General features: G+C 33.8%; 1 protein-coding gene across 6 annotated transcripts in view; it reads right to left on the reverse strand.

Annotated features, from left to right (window-relative positions):
- Positions 1-26,218, reverse strand: part of CNTLN (centlein) — a 357,687-nt gene that overhangs the window by 118,895 nt on the left and 212,574 nt on the right. For all 6 annotated transcript variants that reach the window (XM_082619946.1, XM_082619947.1, XM_082619945.1 and 3 more), the window contains exons 12-14: positions 25,664-25,783; positions 12,284-12,384; positions 379-470 (exon numbers count right to left, since the gene is read on the reverse strand). In XM_082619946.1, the coding sequence (XP_082476072.1) occupies positions 379-470; positions 12,284-12,384; positions 25,664-25,783 (313 nt within the window). The remainder of the gene's footprint in view (positions 1-378; positions 471-12,283; positions 12,385-25,663; positions 25,784-26,218) is intronic.

The raw sequence follows: 26,218 nt of genomic DNA on the forward strand, positions 1-26,218 counted from the left end.
CTAAAACTATGCTTTTTTCGTTAGTTCAAATATTGTACATCTGTATGTGTTTTGAAATGTAACAGAGAAAGTAAAATAGTTAAGTTATACCTAATAAACACATAGAGAGTAAATTTTTATACTTTCTATTGTTATCATTCTTTTTATCTTTGAAAATATTTTAAACCTATGTCAACACAAGCATAAGTGTTTCCACATTTACTTCACTAACACTGATTTTTTTAATCCCGTTTTTGTAAGCCAATGATTTTGAATTATGAATTTAAATTAAGGATTCACACAAAGTTTAAGTTCATGAGGCCTCATTTTAAAATATAATCCTTTATGTTAAAATTCAGATTTAACTTGCTCAGCTCAATATCGTAAAGATTAGACTACCTTCTGCAATGTCTGCTCCGACATTTCTTTCCAATTCTTCTCTGGAGTACTCTTCTTGACCCCATCATCTTCACCGTATCTAAAGAGTTCGTCTGGCAGAGAATAAATAATATATTATGGTACCTCATATACTGCTGAAACACTGTCCTGTCATTTTAAGATAAAGGGGTGTATGGTTTCTCAACTATGAATAACGTAGTCTATTTTATTGTCAAGTATTTGGCCAGTAATTGAATGGTGACCTTTTTCAAGATTTTCAGTCACACAATTATGTATCTTTGTAGTGTCCCTTTCTTTTTTTGCAGCGTAAGATTTTCAAAGGTATAACAGATCTGCAGGTTAACAATGCTGTACTTTTATTCCCATTTTCATTCTTTTGTAGACCATTCCCCTTTGCCTTAAAAGCAGAATTCACTGCCTTTTTATCTACACAGTCACTACTAGTTTTGTTCTCTGGATCTTGTTCCCTGCCAGGAGGATCAGAGTGATTGCTGAACAAAGCAAACAGTAACAGAATTAGGGTAGACTGAAACTGTAACACCCCCTACCACCACCTTTCTTTAAAGTAAAAGATCATGCACTGGGCAGAGTAAAGCATAAAAATCACATTTCCAGAAAAACTGACTTTATAACAAATAGAAACCCAGGTAATGCGTAAAGTTGTTCCTACAAATCATTCCTACACTGCCCAGGCATTTGACTAATAAAACCCCTTCGAACAAGCAAAACTGCATAAGCAACATAACAACATTAAAGGAAAAAAAATCATAAAACTTCAGTTAATATTATTAGAACTGAAATACATTAAAACCTATAAATATTTTTTCTTAGAAGATAAATTACAGTGACAAATTAATATTTTCTTATTGAATTATTTTTGAAATACACATTTTTCAAAGAATCAAAAAAGGGGGCAAAAAGAATGCATAAAGCTAAAAGGATACATATCTGTGTTAGTCTGAGATGATTTTGCTTTAAAGTATGCTTGGCTGCTGTAGGTCAGTATGAAACTTTGATTTATCAACAAAGAAAAAAGAAAACAATATTATTCTCTGTAGAGTAGAAATCCTCTTGGTATAAACAGTGACTAACAAGTTTGTTAGAGTGAATTAGGCATTTCTTTTGTCTCTGAAACATGACACATCCAATTAAAACTTCTGTACTCCTGAAATAAATAGAACACTATCCTAAGGATAATAAAAGCTAGAATAGGTAGAATTTGCCACCTGGGGAATATGTACCTTTATCTTGATGATAATCTGTTGGTTCCCGAGTTTCTTTTTCTAGTCCCTTAACACCATGGTGCTGAATTCATTTACAAAGCTCTTTCAGCAATATAGAAATAATATGCAAATACAATTCATCTGTTCTAGTCATTTAAATATCTGCTATAGTTCTAAGTAAAATATTTACACTTAAAAATAAGAAAATAGTTCTATATTCAAAGACTGTAGAGTGCTAAAGGTAGCTAGATAACTCCAACAATATAAATGTTGAAGACTGATTTAAAAATGAATTTGATTGCTGCTTTTGTGCTCCTAGGTGTGTGCAAAATTCCCTGGTGGACTGGAAGACCATGTTCACTTGTGGTTTTCTGTTGAAAACTTTGTTTCTCACCTTCACAGGTTTTATAAAGAATACATGGCAGCTAGGCCCAGGCCATGGAGAGGAACAAAGACCCAACTCTCTGCCCCTTGATTCCCTTCCCCTTCAAGGATCTCAGGATTTGGGAAGTGAACCAAGAGGACCTAGTTAGAAATATACAGTTCTGTTTTTGTCCTTTGGTGGATGTGTGAGAATACTCTCCACCTTACTGGAAATTTATTTTAAAAACTGTGGATTTAAATGCTTTACTTTTATCACTATATAAATTCGTTCTGATTTATATTCTTTCTCAGGAGTTTCTTCTCTCCCCACTTTTTCTTTTTAACTTTTAACTTTGCTTACTCATAGTTGTTTTAAACATTGTTCTCTATCGCCTATGTTTTTTTGGTCCCCTTAATTCTCCTGGATTACATTATAAATTAATGTAAGTTCCTCTGCAACTTTATCTCCTTCTTTTAGATTCTCTTTTAGCTATTTTAACAAATTATTATTAAAAATCTGTTATCATTATAAGGGATTGCAGAATTTGCCAGCCTAATATATGCCACTTTGGTATATTGATTGTTTTCAGCAGTAGGAACTTCAAAAGCTGCAAATGCAGGGAGAGGCTTTCTCTGAACTCCCCTTATCTGCCAGAAGACCCTCCAGAAGGAACTTGAGTGTTATTACCCACTCCCCTAAAGTTTCATCAACCAGAGAAGATTAACTCTTATCACAGGGGAGGAAACTAGAAGTCCACACTATACTCAGACAAGCTTTATTACAAACTATCATTCCTCTCAGCTAGTCTTCTATGGGCCCATTCATCTCTTCTAAAACCATTTACTCTCCCCTAAGAGGCCTACATCTCTCCTCCTCTCTCCCTATTAAGAAAGTATGTAATCCTGAATTCTAAAGCCACCTCTTTGAGTACTCACTCTTCCCTGGGTTTCTTCCATGTGTATATCATGAGGTATAAACATTAATAAATTTCTGGTTTTCTCTTGCTAATCTGTCTTTTATTATAGGGGTTTCAGCTAAGAACTCAGAAGGGTAGAAGGAAAATTCTTATTCCTCCCCTACAATTATATTTTTACTCTTCTTAATATGATGCTTCCTACACTATCTTAAAGGTCTGTTTGTGATTGTATCAACTTGGGATATAAAGAAAGGAGAATAGGTATCTTGTGTATTGGCAATTTCCTAAAAAATACTGAAACCGAGCAGGACCCTGTGGAGGCTCCTGGGTATGAAAGCCTTTCTGTGTCCCCCGTTCCTTGTTTGTAGAGAACAGACTCCAGCCTCCATGACCTTCCCTGAGTCCCAAAGGGCAGATTCAAACAGTTGCTAATCACAGAAGGGAGGGGATGCAGAGACAAGGGAGGAGCAGCCAAGAAACAATACTGCAGCCTTGTGGCAGGGTCCTGGTTTCACCTCAAGGGATACACACAACAGTATCTTTAAGCTCTTTACGGAACTAAAACCCCTAACAAATTGAAGATGTTAGCATTCTTCCTTCCAGAGAAGACCAGATGAGGCCAGATTAAAGGAACCATAGAAGCGCATCAAGAGATGGCCTGAGACCAGATTAAAGGAGTGCAGGCCCTGCACACACCCCAATCTTATCGGCAAACTCACCCCTGAACTATTGTTATAAAACTCCTCACCAAATCCTTCCAGGCTGGGACACACGGTTTTCAAGGGCAGGAGCCCACTGTGTCCCCCTTTGGCTGGCAAAGCAATAGAGCTATTCTTTTTACTTCACCCAAAACTCTGTCTCTGAGATTCAACTGGGCACCAGGGCACAGAGGCCGAGTTTTTGGCATCAATATTACTATTTTTCCTTCACTTTTAGGAAAAGTGAATATATTACTTTCGAGGGTACTTGCCATAATATACAGTAAGAAATATATATTTGGTCTTTTTCCCTGGCTCCCCACACAAAGCTTCTAAAGTCCTTGGAATTTCATGAGTGACAGAGGTGAGAGGATTATCTTCTGTTATTCATAACAAGCCTCTTTGCACAAGGTTCTCCATAATCTATTTTCCTTTATATTTCACTTCTACTTAACACAAGCTGTATATAAAAATGTTGTTGAAGACACCAACAAAAGTTGCAGGGTGCAAAATTAATACACAGAAATGTCTTGCATTTCTATACACTAATAATGAAAGATCAGAGAGAAAAATTAAAGAAACAATCCCTTTTACCATCACATCAAAAAGAATAAAATACCTAGGAATAAAATTACCTAAGAAGGCAAAAGACTTGTACTCAGAAAACTATGAAACACTGATGAAAGAAATCAAAGATGACACAAAGAGATGTAAAGATATACCATGTTCTTGGATTGGAAGAATCAATATCATCAAAACGACTATACTACCCAAGGCAATCTACAGATTCAATGCCATCCCTATCAAATTATCAATGGCACTTTTCATAGAACTAGAACAAAAAATTTCACAATTTGTATGGAAACACAAAAGACCCCAAATAGCCAAAGCCATCCTGAGAAAGAAAAACAGAGCTAGAGGAATCAAGCTCCCTGACCTCAGACTATACTACAAAGCTACAGCCATCTAAACAGTATGGTACTGGCACAAAAACAGAAACATAGATCAATGGAACCGAATAGAAAGCCCAGAAATAAACCCATGCACCTATTGTCAAATAATCTACAACAAAGGAGGCAAGAATATACAATGGAGAAAAAACAGTCTCTTCACTAAGTGGTGCTGGGAAAACTGTACAGCTACATGTAAAAGAATGAAATTAGGACATTCTCTAACATCATAATACACAAAAATAAACTCAAAATGGATTAAAGACTTAAATTTAAGACTGAATACTTAAAACTCTTTGAGGAAAACATAGGCAGAACACACTGTTACATAAATCACAGCAATATCTTTTTGGATCTACCTCCTAGAGTAATGAAAATAAAACCAGAAATAAACAAATGGGACATAATTAAACTTAAAAGCTTTTTCTCAGCAAAGGAAACCATAAACAAAATGAAAAGACAACCCACAGAATGGGAGAAAATATTTGCAGATGAAGCGACCAGCAAGGGATTAATCTCTAAAATATAAAAACAGATCATGCAACTCACAATCAAAAAAACAAACAACCCAATCCAAAAATGGGCAGAAGACCTAAATAGACACTTCTCCAAAGAAAACATACACATGGCCAAAAAAGCACATGAAAAGATGCTCAACATCACTAATTATTAGAGAAATGCAAATCAAAACTACAATGAGGTATCACCTCACACTGATCAGAATGACCATCATCAAAAAGTCTACAAACAATAAATGCTGGAGAGGGTGTGGAGAAAAGGGAACTCTCCTACACTGTTGGTGGAAATGCAAATTGGTACAACCACTATGGAGAACAGTACGGAGGTTCCTTAAAAAATCAAAAGTAGAACTACTATATGATCCAGCAATCCCACTCCTGAGCATATATCCAGTGAAAACCATAATTCGAAAAGATACATGCACCCCAATGTTCACTGCAGCACTATTAACAATAGCCAGGACACAGAAGCAACCTAAATGTCCATCAACAGAGGAGTGGATAAAGAAGATGTGGTACATATATACAACGGAATATTACTCAGCCATAAAAAGAACGAAATAGCACCATTTGCAGCAACATGGGTGGACCTAGAGACCGTCATACTTTGTGAAGTAAGTCAGACAGAGAAAGACAAATAACATATGATATCACTTATATGTGGAATCTAAAAAAAAAGATACAAATGGACTTACTTACAAAACAGAAATAGAGTCACATATGTAGAAAACAATCTTATGGTTCTGGGGGGAAAGGTGGGGGAAGGATATATTGGGAGATTGGAATTGACATATACACGCTACTATATATTAAATAGATAACTAGTAAGCACCTACTGTATAGCATAGGGAAGTCTACTCAATACGCTGTAATGGCCTATATGGGAAAAGAATCTAAAAAAGAGTGGATATATGTATATGTATAAATGATTCACTTTGCTGTACACCTGAAACACAACATTGTAAGTCAACCATACTCCAATAAAAACTTTACAAAAAGAATAATCCAGAATAAATAAAAATACACAAAACAAAATATACTATGAAGGCTCCCACTGACCTAAGATGGAACAATCTGAATATCAAAAAGAATAATGCCTTCAGTGGATAAAAGAAACTTTAAATATATCAACAAAAGTTCTGAGTTTCTAACACTGACAAAAGCCACAAACTCATTGATCACCTTTGGAGGATGCTAGGTCACCAAATGAAAATTGGTAAAGAGGAATAATCAAGATTTTTCTTGTCTTTCCTGTACAAACTGTATTTCAGGATAACCAAATAGTTATCCATATTCTTCTTCATAGAATTCCAGATAAAAACTGCACAAAAAATGTTAAAATCAGGAAATTGCTGTGTTGCAACCCCAAATGAAATAATGAATTTTGGTAACAATAACCAATGGATGCTAAAACCAGTAAAAGAAACATTGATTGGGAATTTAATAATAGAGGGATTAGGCTGAAACCACCTGAAGTTCCTAATTAATCTTAATATTATTTAAAGTGGGATAAACCAGAAAAAAAAAGAACATGCACCCCAATGTTCACTGCAGCCTATGTACAATAGCCAAGACATGGAAGCAAGCTAAATGTCCATCGACAGAGGAATGGACAAAGAAGATGTGGTACATAAATACAGTGGAATATTACTTGACCATAAAAAAAGAATGAAGTGATGCCATTTGCAGCAACATGGATGGACCTAGAGATTATCATATTAAGTAAAGTAAGTCAGACAGAGAAAGACAAATATCATATTACTTATATGTGGAATGTAAAAAAATCATACTAATGAACTTATTTACAAAACAGAAACAGAGTCACAGACTTCAAAAACAAACTTATGGTTACCAAAGGGAAAAGGTGGGGGGTGATAAATTAGGAGTTTGGGATTAACATTTACACAGTACTATATATAAAACAGATAATCAACAAGGACCTAGTATTATAGCACAAGGAACTCTACTCAATAATATGTAATAACCTATATGGGAAAAGAATCTGGAAAAAAATGGATATATGGATATGCATAACTGAATCACTTTGCTGTACACCTGAAACTAACACAACATTGTAAATCAACTATATTCCAATATAAAATAAAATTTTTTTAAAAAGTTAAGTTTCTGTCAATTTATGTCAGACAGTTATAAGATGTTATATGTAAGTCTCCTAGTAACCACAAAGCAAAAACCTACAATAAACACACAAAAGATAAACAGACAGGGGGCTTCCCTGGTGGCACAGTGGTTGAGAGTCCTCCTGCCGATGCAGGGGACACGGGTTCGTGCCCTGGTCTGGGAGGATCCCACATGCTGCAGAGCGGCTAGGCCCGTGAGCCATGGCCGCTGAGCCTGCTCGTCCAGAGCCTGCGCTCCGCAACGGGAGAGGCCACAACAGTGAGAGGCCCGCGTAATGCAAAAAAAAAAGATAAACAGACAGGAATATAAGTATATTTATACCACTAAAGAAAGTCATCAAAACAAAAGGGAAGAGAGTAGGAGAAGGATAAAGGAAGCAGGTGGAACTACAAAAACAGCCAGTAAACAATGAACAAAAAAGCAATATATAAATACCTGTCAACAATTATTTTAGCTGTAAATGCACTAAACTCTCCAAACAAAAGGCACAGAGTAGCTGGATGAATAAAAAAACAAGACCCATCTATATACTGCCTACAAAAGATGCACTTTAGATTTAAAGACACACACAGACTGAACACAAAAGGATTGAAAAAGATATTCCATGCAAATGGAGACCGGAAGAAAGCTGGAGTAGCTACACTTACATCAGACAAAATAGGCTTTAAGACAAGACTGTCAGAAGAGACAAAGATGGGTATTATATAACGATGAAGAAGTCAGTCCAACAAAAGGATGTAACATTTGTAAATATTCATGCACCCAACATAGGAGCACCTAAATACAGAAAGAAAATATTAAGAGACCTAATGGGAGAAACAGACAGACATACAGTAATTGTTCTGTTCAGATTTTCTATTCCATCATGATTCAGTCTTGGTGGGTGGTATGTTTCTAGGAATTTATCCATTTCTTCTAGGTTGTGGAATTTGTTGGAATATATTTGTTAAAAATATTTTCTTATGATTCTTTGTATTTCTGTGGTATCAGGTACAACATCTCCTGTTTTATTTTTTTTATTTTATTTGAGTTCTCTCTCTTTTTTTCTTGGTAAGTATAGCTAAAGGCTTGTCAATATTATTTATCTTTTTAAAGAACCAGCTCTGAATAGATTTATAAATGATAAGGAGATTGAATCAGTAATCAAAAACCTCCCAGCAAACAAAAATCAGATCCAGACGGCTTCATTAATGAATTCTGCCAAATATTTTAAGAAGAATTAATACCGATTCTTCTCAAACTCTTCCAAAATATATAAGAGGAGGGAGCTCTTCCAAGCTCAATTCACAAGGCCAGTATTATCCTGATACCAATACCAGAAAAGTACACCACAAGAAAAGAAAATTATAGGCCAATATCCTTGATGAATATAGATATAATGTCCTCAAAAAAATCAGTAAACAAAATTCAACAATACACTACAAGGACCATACACTAAGATCAAGTGGGATTTATTCCAGCGATGCAAGGATGGGTTAACATCTGTAAATCAGTCAATGCGATACACCACATTACAAAAAGAAGGATAAAAATCATATGATCATCTCAACAGATGTAGGAATATCTTTTGACTATATTCAACATCCTTTCATGGTTAAAACCCTCAACAAATTGGGTACAGAGGGAATCTATCTCTACATAATGAGGGCCATATATGACAAGCCCACAGCTAATATCATACTCAATGGTGAAAAGCTGGAAGCTTTTCCTCTAAGATCAGGAACAAGATAAAATGCCCATTCTCACCACTTTTATTCAACATAGTATTGGAAGTCCTAGCCAGTCACTTAGGCAAGAAAAATAAATAAAAGGCATCCAACTGGAAAGGAAGAACTAAAACTGTCACTATTTGCAGATGACATGATATAGAAAACCCTAATGACTCCATCAAAAACTGTTAGAACTGCTAATAACTCTAAGAACTAACAAATAAATTCAGTAAATTTGCAGGATACAAAATCAGTATACAAAAAGCTGTTCTATTTCTTTATACTAACAATGAACTGTCAGAGAAAAATTAATAAAACAATCCCTAGGAATAAATTTAACCAAGGAGGTGAAAGACCTGTGTATTGAAAACTAAAAGACATTAATGAAAGAAACTGAAGAAGACAAAAATAAATGGAAAGATATTTCATGCTCATTGATTGAAAGAACCAATATTGTTAAAATGTCTATACAACCCAAAGCAAACTACAGATTCAATGCAATCTTTATTAAAATTCCAATGGCATTTTTCAAAAGAAAAAACAAATTCAAATAACCCTAAAATCTGATGGAACCACAAAATACCCCAAATAGTCAAAGCAATGTGAGAAAGAAGAAAAGTTGGAGGCATCATGTACGCCCTGATTTCAAACTATATTACAAAGCTAATAATTAAAACAGTATGGTACTGACATAAAATAGGCACATACATCAATGGAACAGAATAGAGCCCAGATATAAAAACAAGCTTATATGGTCAATTAATTTACAACAAAGGAGGCAAGAATATACAGTAGGGAAAGGACAGTCTCTTCATTAAATGGTGTTGGGAAAACTGGACAGCCACAAGCAAAGAATGAAACTGGACTACTATCTTATACCATATACAAAAATTCACTCAAAATGTATTAAAGGCTTGAACATAAGATCTGAAACCCTAAAATTCCTAGAAGAAAACAGGCAGTAAGCTCCTTGACCTAGATCTTGGGGATGATTTTTTGAATCTGACACCAAAAGCAAAGGCAACAATAGTAAAAATGAGTAAGTTGGACTACATCATACTAAACATCTTCTGCACAGCAAAGGAGACCATCAACAAAATAGAAAAGCAACCTACTGAATGGGAGAAACTATTTGCAAATCATATATCTGATAATGGGCCAATATCCAAATGTATTGTAAAAACTCATATAATGCAATAACAAAAAACCAAACAATTCAATTTGAAAGTGGGCAGAAGATCTAAATGGACATTTTTCCAAAGAAGACATACAGGCGTAACTTGTTTTATTGTCTTTGCTTTACTGTTCTTTGAAGATATTGTGTTTTTCTACTAATTGAATGTTCGTGGCAACCCTCTGTCAACCAAGTCTATTGATGCCATTTCCAACAGCATTTGGTCATTTTGTGTCTCTGTGTCACATTTTGGTAATTCTCCTAATATTTCAAACCCTCCTCCAGCAAAAAAAGACTATATGACCCACTGAAAACTCAGATGATGGTTAGCATTTTTTAGCAATAAAGTATTTTTTAATTAAGGTAGGTACATTCATTTTTTAGACATAATGTTATTGCACACTTAACAAACTACAATATAGTGTAAATATAATTTTTATGTGCCCTGGGAAACCAAAAAAATCACATGACTCACTTTATAGCAATATTCACTTTATTGTGGTGGTCTGGAAAAAAACTCTGCAGAATCTCCTAGATATGCCTGTACAGATGGCTAACAGATATGTGAAAAGATGCTCAACATCATTAATCATGAGGGAACTGCAAATCAAAACCACACTGAGATATCATCTCATACCTTTTAGAATGGCTGTTGTCAAAAAGACAAGAAGTAACAAATCTTGGTGAGAATGCAGAGAAAATAGAACCCTTGTGCACTATCGGTGGGAATGTAAATGGGTGCATCCACTTTGTAAAACAATATGGAGGTTCCTCAAAAAGATAAAAATAGAACTACCATATGATCAGCAATTTCTGGGTATTTATCTAAAGAAAATGAAAACACTAACGTGAAAAGATATATGCACCCTAATGCTCACTGCAGCATTATTTACAGTAGCCAAGATATGGAAATAACCTAGGTGTCCATTGATGGATGATAGGATAAAGAAATTGTGATACATATATACATACACACAATGGATATTATTCAGCCATAAAAAAGAATGCCATCTTGCCATTTGTGACAACACGGATGGGCCTCACAGACATTATGATAAATAAGTCAGAGAGAGAAAAACAAATACCATATGATGCCTGTCATATGTGGAATCTAAACAAAGAAACAAATAAAAAAGCTCAGAAATACAGAGAATAGATTGGTAGTGGCCAGATGTGATAAAAGAAATGGGTGAAGGGAGTCAAAAGGTAAAAAGAAAAAATAATAATAAAAAAAAAGGCCCCATCAGCTTTTCACCCAATGGTCTTAGTAGTCATTAATGATCATTGCCTTGATCTATGGAAAAAAAAAAAGAACTCAATGAAGGAGTAAGCATAAAATATGATATAAATCAATGGTGTAAAATAGAAGGATTCAAATACTGGCCTTGACAAGTTCACTAGTAAACTAAATAAGAGCAACTGGAACAACAAAGTAATTGGGACAACTTCCAGATGAGTGATTATCATAAAAATTTAAATAAATATTACATACAAATTATTAAGTATAAATTATTAATTGAATTATTAAGTATAAATTGTCAACACCTAAAAAGCACAGTGTTAACAATTAAGCTGTAGCAAGGTTAAATAAGAAGAAATTCTATTATATCAGCCTTATTTATTTTTTTAATGAGGTATCTGAGGATGGACTGAAGTCATATTGTAAATATAGTAATCTTGATTTTAACAAAGGAATAATCTTGCAATTGAAATAGATACATCCCCTTTTACTCAACACTCTCAGGCTAGGGGTCAGGCAGGTTTCAGATTTGCAGATCTCCAAGTTTCCTTCTAGCTCTAAGATTGTGATTCCAGGTGAGAACTAAATGACTTCCAGAAAAATGTAATGTCATATAAAAATATAAATGAATTATTGATAGTAACTACCTCTATATTATCAATAACTCTATATTACCTATAAAACTTTGGACAAACACACCTAGTAAAACTTTGTCAATGAATAGTAAAAATGAATATTTTCTCCTTATCAAATATTTTTAAAAATTTTAATAAATTATAAAGCTGACTTTTAAGTGTTTTCTCTATTTGATTTTCTCATGAAAGGTGAAAATGTTAATGAGATATGAATGAGTAAAGCAGTGGAAAGAGGGGGAACAGGGTGAGATTCTTAGAAGAAAATGAAAGTAAAACATAAAGAACTGGATAATTTTAAACTGCTTACATTAAACATTTATTCTCACAAAAAATTACCTTCTCTTCTCTCTGCCATAAATGTATTCGATTCTTGTATTGTTGCTTTATCAACAGACATATGTACTTTAAGTTTATCCAATTCTTCTTGAAGGTTCATCCTGTGAAAATTAACACAATAAACAATTATTTTAAATGTGTAAGTTAAGGAATAATATAGCAAACATATAACAGTGGCAAAAATACTTTAAAAATACATGAATTAGACAGTAGTAAAATAAAAGCTAGAGTATATTAATATTAACAAATCCTAACAATTAAAATTGAATTTTAATGAGCATCTGGAAGGTAAAATGTTTCAACTGATTTTTAACTTTGTCTAAATAAACATGCTAAATAGGTAAAACATAAACTGTATAATTAAAAAAACCATCTATCGAGTTACCAGATCATTTTCTAACAGATACGCTATGTGAAATAATAATAAAATTGTTAATACATATCACTGAAAGCCAAAAGAGTAACTCTCTAGATGCCAAGTAAAGACAAAAAACCCTTACTAGTAAAATGGAATTGAGGTACCATGACAAGAGTCCTGGATCAAATACTGCCCATGGAGACTTCAGACCTTGAGACCTGAGTGGAGATGAAAGTTTATGTGCAAGGCCCTTCAGGGCTGACAGACAAAACTGGACTAACTGCAGAAAGCTGGGAGAAAAAATTTTGCTGAATGAATACCTGAATATCTGGGCTCATCTGGTTGAAGTTCCATTAAAAAGAGGCTTCTTGTCCTAGTCTGAGAGCAAGACAGAGTCAACCATGTGAGATTAGGATCCTAAGTCTATATTACTGGTTTCAAAATTGAGCCATTATACATTCGCAGAGAACCAAAGAAATGACAACAATGTAAAAACTGGTTTATGGCCATGTACACTGGAGAGTTCAGGCAGACACAATCATCCACTGCAGAGGTGTCTAAAACTGAGAGAATGGACAGGAGGAAAACCACCACAGAAAATAATTCTCAAAGAAGTCAGGTTTGCAGAGAAGAATAAATATGAATATGCTCAAAGCCATAAATGACAGTCTAAATATCACCCCATTCAAAATGGGAGAATGTACAGCAAGGAAAAAAGGATAATAGAATAATTCAAAATGAGTTCTTAAAAAATTAGAGTTTTTAAAATGGTGAAAAAAAGGAAAAAGAGGTGATAAACATATATTAAAAAGAACAGGGGTTTATGATACAAGAGAAGACAAATAAGAAAAAGAACCAAATACTAAATCTAGAAATGCTAATAAATAAAACAACTAAAGGTAGTAATAACAACATAATAATTGAAATTTAAAACTCAGTGGATGGGTTAAATAGCACACAGACAAAGCTAATGAAAATTTGTAAAATTAAAGACAACACAAAGAAACAAACAGAAGGAAATAGTAACTATATATAAAGTGTGTTAGAATGAGAAGGCCAGAAAGCATATAGTAGAAATTATTCAAAGAGAGAATTAAGAAGATGGGGAGAAAACAATATTCAACATACAATGACTGAAAGTTGAGAACCAATGAAAAAGATTAATTAACAGATTAAGAGAGTATCAAAAATTGAAAACAGAATTAATAAAACTATATTCACACTAGAAACATACTGAAACTGAAGGACACCAAAGAAAAAGAGACAACTCTAAAATCAAAAGATTGAGAAAAAAATCAACTAACAAAGAACTCAGGAATGGCAGTAGACTTCTGATATCACAAGAAAAGTCAGATGGAAAATAAGTAATGTTTTCCACATTCCATGGTTTACTATTCATATATCCTAGATGAAAGAACTAATAAAGAATAGATTTTAGGAAGAAAACAAACTCAAAAGCAATGTATGAAACAAAATAGGGAATGATGATGAAAGACGTGTAAATGTGTACATGGAAGTAAGCAAATATTTATTAAGCAAAGCAATCATAATACCTAAGTGAAGGTAGAACTAAAATTCTCAACAACAAAATGATGTTAGGTGAAGGAAAGGATCAGAGTTAAAGCATTTTAAGATCTTTGTATTGTTAAAGGAGAACAGAGGTATACTGACAAACTTTAGATGGTCAAATAAATGATCCATGTTAAAATTTCAAGAAAAAACATTTAAAGAATGGAAAACACATCAAAAATTTACAAACCAGAAGAGGACAAAAAAAGAAATTAAAAATGTAATCACAATAAAAAATAAAATATACACTAAGAAAAAAACAATATTAAGGATAAATATGGTCATTACATAATAGTCAAAGAAATGATTTACCAGGAAGATATAACAGTTCTAAACTTTTATGTACTCAACAAAATAATAAAAACAATTCTTATAATAATTCAAATAAGAAGGTATATAAAGTAAAAAAACAAAACAAGTAGTTTACTTCTTGAAAAAATTGATGTTTACAGTTTGATACATATAGTTATATTTTTGTTCAAATAAACATAAATACACACATATAAAGAGTTTATAAATTGGGATCTTATACATTTGCAACTTAGGTTACAGATTGATGGGAAGGGCACACATACATGCACACATACATACCCATCTACAAAGTGATTAAGTCTAAATTAGGTTTTTGCTTTGTTTTGCTAAGAACATAGAACATAATGTAGCAAGATGGCCCCATGAAGAAAAAGCAGATGTAGCTCATCTCAACTTAGTTTTCCTTGGCTCTCAGATCACTAATCCAGTGGAACACAGGGCTACAGTTGTTAGAAATGTTACTTCATGCTTCTTTAGAGGTATTCTATGCTTACAGTTCGGCTTTTTTTAGGAAGAATTCACACAGTCCCTACCTTTACTATGATGCATTTATAAACATTAGGGACCACCTTGTTCTTGAGTCAACCCAGGCACCAACAAACCACATCTTGATGGGTGTTAGGAAAGTGGCTGACTTCCAAAGAGTCAGTGCTCAAGCACCCCCATACAGGGTGGATACTCGCTGTTTACTGACTCTCATTTATTACCCATTTATTATGGTGTTTCTGATACTCTGTTTGGTACGGGAACCACAATTCAAAATTTACTTCTTACTGGACAAATTATATGAGATGACTCTATTCAGAAGCTGGTCAACAGGCTACAAAGAGCCATGATCCCTGAGAGAAAGGAAATCAACAAAGAGAGCCCTAAGGATAGTCCAGATTTCTGCCAGGAGGCACTTGCTAGATCATGGTGTAGGGAGAGGGGGTCTTCACTGAGTTGAAGAAAAAGAGACTGGAGTTTGGGAAAGCTGAAATGTTTGGAATTTGTAAAGCACAGTACTCAGAGAAGGAAGCTACAAAGAGAAGGAACTGCAGAAATCTGCATAAGAAATCATTTGAGTCTCTGGCTGAATATTTTGTTGCACACGCATAGTATGAAACTCACTAAGGCAAGCAGAGGACAACCAGAGCTATAAACAGAACTATTCGCAGAGCTCTTACGGACTGGGAGACATTTGAACTCTGACCAGCTAGAGAGAAGAATATTGTTGACCACCAGGGGTACTCAACAAAGAACCCAAAAGGATCATTCTAATGAATAGGGATAAACAAGGCTCTGGTAAAGGATATGCCAAAGATGATGCTACTAGGATGTGAGGCTTTGGGGAGGTGCTTAGGTCATGAAAGTGGGGACCTCATGAATGGGATTAGTACTGAAAGCCCAGAGAGTTCCCTCACCCCTTCTATAGTGTGAGGATAAGACAAGAAGTCTGCAACCTGGAGGAAGACCCTCACCAGCCCATACTGGCATCCTGGTCTCAGACTTCCAGCCTCCAGAACTGTGAAAAATTAATTTCTGTTGTTTATAAGCTACTCAGTCTGTGGTATTTTATTATAGTAGACCAATGGACTAAGATATATGACCTCAAAAAATAAATACCATATGTATATGGTCTCATATGTATGAAAAACATTTAAGGTATCAACATCAAAAATTAATCTCTGGAGTTAGAAAATAAAACTCAAAAATATACTTGCCATTTACTTCAGTGAAATATCTGTCAATAAATACAAAATTATATATATTTTTAGCTAACAATCTTGTTAACTGTTCGGCAAAATATAATGAAAATACAACAAAAATATTACTATATTCTACCAAAAGGTAGAAACAACCCAAATATCTATCAACAGATGAATTGATAAACAAAACATGGTATATACATACAGAGTAATATTACTCAGCCTTAAAAAGAAAAGAAATTCTGACACAAGCTACAACATGGAAAACCTTAAAAATATTATCACAAATGAAATAAACCAGACACAAAAAGAAAAATGACTCCACTAATATGAGATACCTAGAATAGGCAAATTCATAGAGACAGAAAAAAGAAAGAGGTGCTAAGGGAAGGGGGAATGGGGAGTTATTATTTAATTGGTACAGAGTTACAATTTGAGAAGATAAAAAAAGTTCTGAAGATGGATGGTAGTACAACAATGTGAGTATATTTAATGGCACTGAACTCTATACCTAAAAACGGTTACAATGGTAAATTTTACGTTTTGTATATTTTACTGCAATAAAAATATATTATATCCCCCATGATTTAGGTTGATTATACAGAAAACAAAAGTACAAACCATTTCTATATTTTAGCCAGATGGAAGGGAAGGAAAGAGAAAGAAGAGGAAAAAATGGAAAGAAACCACTGTACAGCATGTTAAATGTACTAAATGCCACTGAATTGTATGCTTTAAAATAAAACTAATATGTAATTTGTACATTGCTAATGGTTATCCAAAAATACATTTGTTTTCAAAATATGTTATGATTAGCAGACATTTTTTGGCTAGGAATTTTATTTCCAAATCATGTTAGAGAAATGCAGTTCCTAAAATCTTCATTTCTACATATGGAAAAAAAATATTCTTGCTTAGGAAGACAGTGACTTGCTTTGCAGAAGAAAAAAATAGCTGAAATTTCCTATCATGATATTTTGATTTTAACTCCTCAAGAAGTTATTATTGAATTTTATAAAATATTCTGTGAAATTACAACCTACATATATTTAATATTAAACCTAAGAGAGACAAAAGCACTCCATCCTGGGTTATGCCATTGATCTACAGCTTGTTTACTTTTCATCATTAAAAAAAATGATCAAAAGATCACTGAAATAAAGACTTCAGTTATTATCTAGAGGGTCAAATTCCCCATATCTATAAAACAAGTTTTTAATCGCAAATTCTAAACTCCTTTATAATTGACCCCCAACTCTAACTACCTTCATCGACAAGTTCACTACTCAGCATCAACTAGGAAAAATATCAGTAATTCTTTGCAAATATTTTGCATTCCCATACAGAAGTTAGAAATATTTGTGATGTGGAATCATTAAGATTTAGTATGGACTGTTATAAGGAGGTCAGATAGAGGAGTAAATCAATTATAACCCCCTAGGTTTCTGGTTTGAGCAAATGGAAAAATCATAATGCCATTTTCCCTGTTTTATGCCAATACTATTCCCTTATTAAAAGTTCTTATCATAATTTGCTTGTTTTCCCTGCTAAGCTGTGAGATCCTGATAAAAAGGGTGGCATATTATTTCTCTTTGTGTACCTGTGTCTAGCAGAGTGCCTAGCTGCAGCATTTTATACAGACTACAGATTAGTATTAAAAGACCAAAACTACCCCACCTACAGCAAGCTCCTGATTTATTTAGCCAAGGATACAGAAAACATACAGTGAATGTCTGCACACCTTCCCTTGACTTCTAGGGTTCCTATCAAAGACAAGCTGGATTTGCTGTATAATAAAAGCTTAATACTCTGTGGCACCTGAGCCCCTTTTATAGTTTTATATCACTACTCAGAAAAAATGTACACAAATACTTATATACTAATGTTTTTATTTAGCAGAATGTTAACCTGACTTTGTTGGTTCATAAATCTAACTTAGTGTCAGTATGGCAACAGCCTCAACTAAGTGAAAAAGCTGTGAGCCTACTGGCATTTCTCAAAGCTTTCCTTTCCCCTTTCTTTCTAGCATACCAAAGAGTGGTTTCACCTCATCAGCACACGGCAGCTGCCCCTAGAATAAACCTCGTTACAGTCTGAAATTAGTACTCTTCAGTACAACATTGCATATTCAGTTCCTAGCTTAGTGCCTAGTTCTAAATTACATTGTTTAAATACTGAATGCCTAAATAAATGAAGGTATGAATATCTGTTAGATAAATATCGAAGGAACCAGCCAATTTATTAGTTCATACGTTACTAAGTTCTTAGTCCTTTAAGATACCATTATGATATAATAAGTAGATGTATTTTATAAATCTAAATGAATTATTATAGGAACTATATTCCATGCATATTTCTCAAGGCCTCAGATTTCCATACTACAGTCCCAACAAATAACTCTGACCATACTCAGTGGTAAAAACACCTGTAATATAGGTCAGTGGTAGTGTCATTTTTAATTATATTTTAAAACCTGATTTGGAGTTGCCACACAATTTTTTTTATTAGGATTTTGAAAAGTTAACTCAACTTTTACGATTGGATTGGATTTACAGTTGCCACAGAATATTTTATCAGGGTCTTGAAAAATTAACTCAATTTTTAAGATTTGTCTTAGAAGTACTATTCAAATTTGTTTTAAAAGTAATTTTTCTAGCCTTATATTTTAAAGATAGTTATTACTGTATAAATAGGGATAAATCTTACTCCTTAAACAGTCAGGACTGAGTATTATTAAACTAGATCCTGCTGTATGCCACAAAAATAAGAGTGCCTGGTCTATAGAAAAACCAGCTGAAACTTCTTGTTGCTGACAGGGGGAAGACATATTTATTCCTATTCTTCCCATTAATTAAATATAAAAACCCTGAACACAATACAGGAGGTCCCTGACTTACAATGGTTTGACAATGACTTTTCAACTTCACAATGGTGCAAAAGCAATATGCATTCAGTAAAAACTGTACTTAGAATTTTGAATTTTGATCTTTTCCTGGGCTAGTGATATGCTGTGCAATACTCCTGCACGATGCTCAGCAGCTGCAGAGAGCTGCAGCTCCCAGCTAGCCATGAAATCATGAAAGTAAACAGCCATTTACGACTTACAACCATTCTGCACCCATACAACCATTTTGTTTTCCACTTGCAGTACACTAGTCAGTAAATTATATGAGATATTTAACCCTTTATTATAAAATAGGCTCTGTGTGAGATGATTTTGCTCAACTGTAGGCCGATGTAAGTGTTCTGACACATTCAAGGTAAGCTGGGCTAAGATATGATGTCAGGTAGGTTAGGTATATTAAATGTATTTTTAACTTATGATATTTTAAACTTATTATGGGTTTACTGGGACAGAACGTCATCAATAGCTGAGGAAGATCAGTACATAAAACAAATACAAGAAGACTGAAAGGCAAAGAAAAGAAGAAGAATAGGATAGGGACCTTAGGAGTAGAGGAACAGCACTAGAAGAACAACTCACAGTGATAAGTTCCCTGGCTTTCTTCTTTGCTCATAAATATCTGAAACTAAGTACTGGAGAAACTCATGACCCAGAAATGCCAACAGACACAAACAAAATGTCTCAAGGAAAGTCTGCTCTCTCAAGCCAAAGAGCCAGGAAAGGGACAGACTAACAGGACAGAAATTTTATTGACAATAACCACCCCTACTCTAGCCATATACCACTAGAGGAAGAAAAACAGAAAAACAGTCTTGCTCTCTCTAACACTGAAGGTCAAGTGAGAAGCCTGGACTCCCATGCCCATCAAGTGGTAATGAGACACTCCTTCACACTCCCTTCAATGTAATGTCAGCAGGGGTCAAGTTAGGAGCTAAGACTCCCACCCCTTCCAGGCAGTAATAATGTGACCCTCTCCCTCAGGCATGATGTCATCAGAGGTCTGCTAAGTAAAAGATTTAAATAAGATCCAGAGTCTCAAAACATAATACTCCAATGTCCAAGAGACTAATGAAAATCACTTATCGTACCAAGAACAAAGAAAATCTCAACTTGATTGAGAAACCATAACTAAGAAATGATACCACAAGGTAACACACAAGTCAGAATTACTTGATAAGGATTTTAGAGTAGCCATGATTAAAATGCTCCAATGAACGGTTATGAATGATCTTGAAAAAAACAGAAAGTCTCAGCAAATAAATAAGAGAAATAAAGAAGAATCAAGTGGGAATTTTAGAATTAAGAATCACGATAACCAAGAAACAAAACAAAACAAAACAAAAAAACTTCACTGCATGGGCTAAATAGCAGAGATGATAGACAAAAGAGGAAAGAATCAGCGAACTTGAAGACAGAACAATAAAAATTACCCAATTTGAACAACAGAGATAAAATAGTCTGAAAAATAAAATGAACAAAGCCTCAGGGACCTGTAGGACAATACTAAAAGATCTAACATTTATGTCAATTGAGTCCCAGAGTAGAAGAAATAGAATGTGGGGCTGAAAGAAGTTATTTGAAAAAATAATGACCAAAATTTCCCAAATTTGACAAAAGGCACATACCTAGAGATTCAAGGAACTTAGAGAATTCACAGAAGAGTAAACCCAAAGAAATTCATGCCAAGACATGTCATAATCAAACTTTTAAAAAGTTAAGACAAAGGAAAAATTCTTGAAAGCAGTTAGAGGGAATGATGTATTACTTTTAAGGGAGCAATGATTCAAATAACAGTGTATTTATCATCAGAAACCACGGAGGCCAGAAATAAGTGGTACATCCTTCAAGTGCCAAAGAAAAAAACAGCCAACCTAGAATTCTCTATCCAGTGAAAATATCCTTTGATATTGATGTACAACTAATAGGTTTCTCTATGTATTTAGAGACAAGAGTTAAGACAACATATTATAAAGGGAGGAGGGTAAAAGCACACAGATAGAAGTAAGGTTGCTACATTCCTGAAGTGGTAAAATGTTGACACCAATAAACTATAATAAGTTATATGTGTAAAATACTGAGGGCAAACACTAAAAAAAAAACACAAAAAAACAAAAAAACAAAAAACCTTATTCAAAGAGATATACTCCAAAACCTTATAGATAAATAAAAACCAATTCTAAAAAAATGTTCAAGTAACACACAGGAAGGGAGGACAAGAGAAACAGAGGAAACAAACAGAAAATATAAATAATAACATAGTAGACTTAGCTGTAACATATCAATAATGCAAGATATGTCAGCATGTAAAAATGTAAATTATTTCTATACACTAGCAATGTACAAGTAGAAACCAAAACTAAAGTTTATAATATCATTTCTAATAGCTCCAAAAATTAAATACTTTTGTACAAATCTAACAACAGTATTAGACATACAGAATCTGCATGCTAAAACTACAAAACACTGATAAAAGAAAATCTCAACAAATTAAGTATTCTTAGAATAGAGGACTCAACGTGGTTAATATGTCAATTCTCGCCAAATTAATCTATAGATTTAGCACAATTCCAGTCAAAATTCCCACAAGATTTTGGTAGTTATAGCTATTTTTAAACCTATTTTTACAGGTAAAACTTTTATGGAAAAGCAAAGTGATGAGAAAAGCTAAAACAATTTGAAAAACAATAAAGCTATTTGACTCACACTGAGTTCAAGACTTATTAGAGAGTTACAGAGATCAAGACAGTATGGGGCTCACAAAAGTTTAGGAATTCACATTAATGGAATAAAATAAAGAGTCTTGAAATAGACCTGCAGAAATATAGTCAGCTGATATTTGGCAGTTACAAAGGCAACTTATTGGAAAAGGAATAGTCTTTTCAAAACTGATGTTGATACAATTGGGCATATATCTTTGTAAAAAATGAACTTTAACCTATAACCCACACCTTATACAAAAATTAGCTAAAAATGGATCATAGAGCTAAATATAAAACTCTTTAGAAGAAAACATAGGCTAAATACTTGTGACATCAGGTCAGAAAAATAGTTATTAGGTATGACATCAAAGCCATAATCCATAAAGGAAAAAAATTGGTAAGTTGGACTTTATCAAAATTAAAATTTTGTCATGCAAAAGACATTGTTCAGGGAATGAAAAGGCAATCTACAGATGGGGAGAAAATATTTTCAAATAATATATTTGATTAAGTTCTTGCATACAGAATATATAAAGAACAAGTATTGTTTAATTAGTTCAATCAATCTTTTAAAAATGAGCTAAAGAGTTGAAAAGACACTCATAAAAGAAGATATAAAGACAGCAAATAAGCACATGAAAAGATCATTACCATTAGCCATTAGGGAAATGCAAATTAATATTACAATGGAATACTAATACACACTTATGGGAATGGTCTTAAAAAAAATGGCAACACCAAGTGCTGACAAGAATGTGGAGCAACTGGCTCATATGAATTCCTGGTAGGAATAAGAATGGTATAGCCACTCTAGAAAACAGTTTGACAGTTTCTTACAGAGTTATACAGACATTGACCATACACACAGCAGTTCTACTCCTGGGTATCTACGTTAAAGAATTAAAAAGTTATGTTCACACAAAAATCTATGTATAGGACTTCCCTGGCGGTCCAGTGGTTAAGACTCCCTACTTCCAACACAGGGGCCGTGGGTTCAATCCCTGGTTGGGGAACTATGATCCCCCGGGATGCGCAGCGCAGCCAAAAAAAAAAAAAAAAAAAATCTATGTATACCAAAAAACTATACATAATTGCAAAAAACTAGAAAAGACCCAAAAATTCTTCAGGAGACAGACAAACAAACTGTGGTACATCTATACAATGGAATACCATCTAGCAGAAAAAGGAACAAACTGGACGAACCGACATGAATAAATCTCAAAGGCATTATGCCAAGTGAAAGAAGCCAGTCTCAAAAAGTTACAGATTATATGATTCCATGCATATAACATTCTGAAAAAAGGCAAAGCTACAGGGAGGAAGAACAAATCAGTGGTTGCCAGGTGCTAGGGATGGTGGGAGGATGTGACTACAAGCGGGAAGGACAAGGAAATTTTTTGAGATGATGGAACTAGTTTGTATCCTGATTGTGGTAAGAGTTACTTGAATCTATTGTGCATGTTATAGATATATGTAATATATCTATAACACTATATGTGCTACAACTCAAAAAACTGTATGCTAAAATGTACTATATATAAATTTTAAAAAAACAAAAAAATTCTGTCATCAGTAAACAAACTTCAATGAATAAAAAGACGTTTCCTTTCTTATTGTTTCATCATGATATTTCTAGTTTAATTTTTAACACTGTATTTCATCAGAACGTTCCCAAGAAAACTCCGAGAGTAGGAAGTTTGTCTGATGTTCTCATTTCATTCACCAAGCAGAATGCCTGTCACACAGCAGTAACTCAAACACATTTCTTAACTGAATAAATGTTTCACAAAATAACACACACCCCAAAACATTATTATATGACTTAAAGTTTACATCAATTATTTAGCACTCTTCAAGGTTATCACCTCAAACTTCACTCTTATTTAATAAATTAAAACTGATATGAAAAATAAATATTTTGCAAATGGCTATCACATTAATAAATTTAAATGAACTTCAGGGGGAAAAAATCCACACTTTTAATGACTCTTAGCATCTAATTTACAGAGCTACTTGTAACATACGCATACTGCTGGGTGAACAGACCAGGGTTCTAACAGTTCCCAAACTTCCTTAAAAAGGCTTTATTAGTTTTTCTTTAGTTCTATTTCATTAATGAGCAAAATAAACCTCAAATAAACACCACTTACAACTAACCTCTGCTTGAATTTTTTTTGAATAGATTAGATCTTGCATCTAGTTAATTAGGTTTCGCACCTATTTTGTCCAAAATTAACTTTCGTATTTGGAGACAAAAAGATCACTTAAGATTATCAGAGAAAGTACAAATACATGGTACACCACAGATAGACCCTATGAAAATATTATGGTAAGTGAAAAAAGCTAGTCACAAAGAACCACATATTATATGACTCCATTTATATGAAATATCCAGAATAGGTAAATCTATACCCACAGAAAGCAGATTAGTGGTTAGCTAAGGGGTGGAGAGCAGTGGAAGAATTAATGGAGGTAAGAAGTAAACTGTGTGGGGCTTTTTGGGGGGAGTAGGTAATGAAATTGTTCTAAAATTTATTGTGATGATGGGTGCACAACTCTTCAAATATTCTAAAAAACACCGACTTGTTCACTTTATATGGTGAATTACATAGCTTGTGAATTATATCTCAACAAAGCTATCAAAAATTATCAGGGAATATATCTGGGACAAATCTATAAAATCTACAAAAATTTTCAAGATAAGAAACTTTATTATCAGCATCAAACATTTAATACTAATAGAACGTAGTATACTTTGAGGTAATTGGAAGTATACATTTAAATGTATACTGAAATGATCATTTCTTCAAAAGTTTATCATTGCATGGAAAAGGTGGCAATCTAAAGCTACATGTGTTATTATATAGTATGTAAAATAAGATTCTAATTTACAGCTATGAAAATTCAATATTTAATTACATTATGCCACATGATACTAAATTCTAGTAATCTAAAAGACATCCAGCCTTCAAAAAAATTACATGGTCTGAGTGTAAAAAATTTAACTCTAAATGAAGAAATAGTTAAGTAGCAAGAGGCTAATTGTGTTGGTCTAACTCCTTTCTGTTTAAAAAAAAAAAAAAGAGTGTCCTTTCTTTGCCAAGCTGAATATAATAGCTTGTGAATTATAAGATCAAGGAAGCAAACTGTATGTTTTCTAAAATATGAGTATCCTTCATCAAGTTTTATAGTTAGGGCAGCTAAAAGACCTATGTGGAGGGATCAGCATTAAGCCCAAAGGACAGGCAGTGCACAGCAAGAAAGAAAGCAATTCCCTTGTGTCTTTTGCAGGTCACCGCCAAGGACCATGTTAGCAGATCCATACCAGACCTTTAACAGGCAGTTCTGCTGCTACCAGTAATTAGCTTGGACAGCTCTAGCTCCAAGAGTAGCAGCAAGGCTACACCATAATGAGCTCAGCTGGGATTAGCAGGACAGGGCAGGGAACCAAGAGAGCTCAGGCATTCTGCATTGCGTATGTATCTAGGAGATCAAACAAGGATGCCTGGCTAGGTTATCCCCTCTCCACCTCATTCCAAAAATGAAGCACGGCAGTGTCTAAAATACAGGCTAATGAAGAGCGACACCTCCAACAGATGAGAGCCACATTAATTAACACAATCCCTAGATCATATTATACAGTTTTAGCTAGAGCTAGCAAATGTGCAACTTGTTATTGCATTATACATATATATATTTTAAAAGCTAATCTTTTTTCTCACTTTTACAGGCAAACCAGATTATTTCATTTTCCAAGTTTTATAAGGAATTTCTCTCATGGCCTTTCAGACACAAAGAATTTCTCTCAAATGTTTATCTAAGTAGACATTGTTAAAAAAGGAAACTCACTTTTGAATCATTAGCTCCTGGTTCTCCCTTTTGAAATAGGCCAGTTCATTCCATACAGCGTCAGAATCTTCTTGTCGAAGTTTTTGGGGATCTGCTCTCTTTATTTTCCTGATTTCCAACCTATTTTTAAAATGAAATTGCTTTCTTACTTAACATGCTCAAAGTGTAATAAAAATTCATTTATACATTCCCTAAAATTTAAAAATATCTATTGACCAAATTTCTAAATCAAGTTCACTATGCAATGAATTTCCTAAAACCTAAGTATGTAGAAATTAAAATCCTAGATCATGATTTCCTAAAAAGCTAAACTGCTGCTATGGAAAGCAAACTTTTAAGCAGACACGTGATATTCTCAGGTCTATTTCTCTCATTTATTCTACTAGTAATAAAACATACATTGCAGAAATGTCACAGTTTAAAAAAGGACTATAAGCAATCAACACATCTAGAATTTGCTGTCAACAAATCTGAATGTGGTTTATGTGCTCTATCTTAAAACAAGCAGTTATCAGTGAATATCAGAATATCAGATAGTTAGCAAGCAGCCTTCAC

Source organism: Mesoplodon mirus (assembly GCF_964341445.2).
Source record: "Mesoplodon mirus genome assembly, chromosome: 1".
NCBI lineage: Eukaryota > Metazoa > Chordata > Mammalia > Artiodactyla > Ziphiidae > Mesoplodon > Mesoplodon mirus.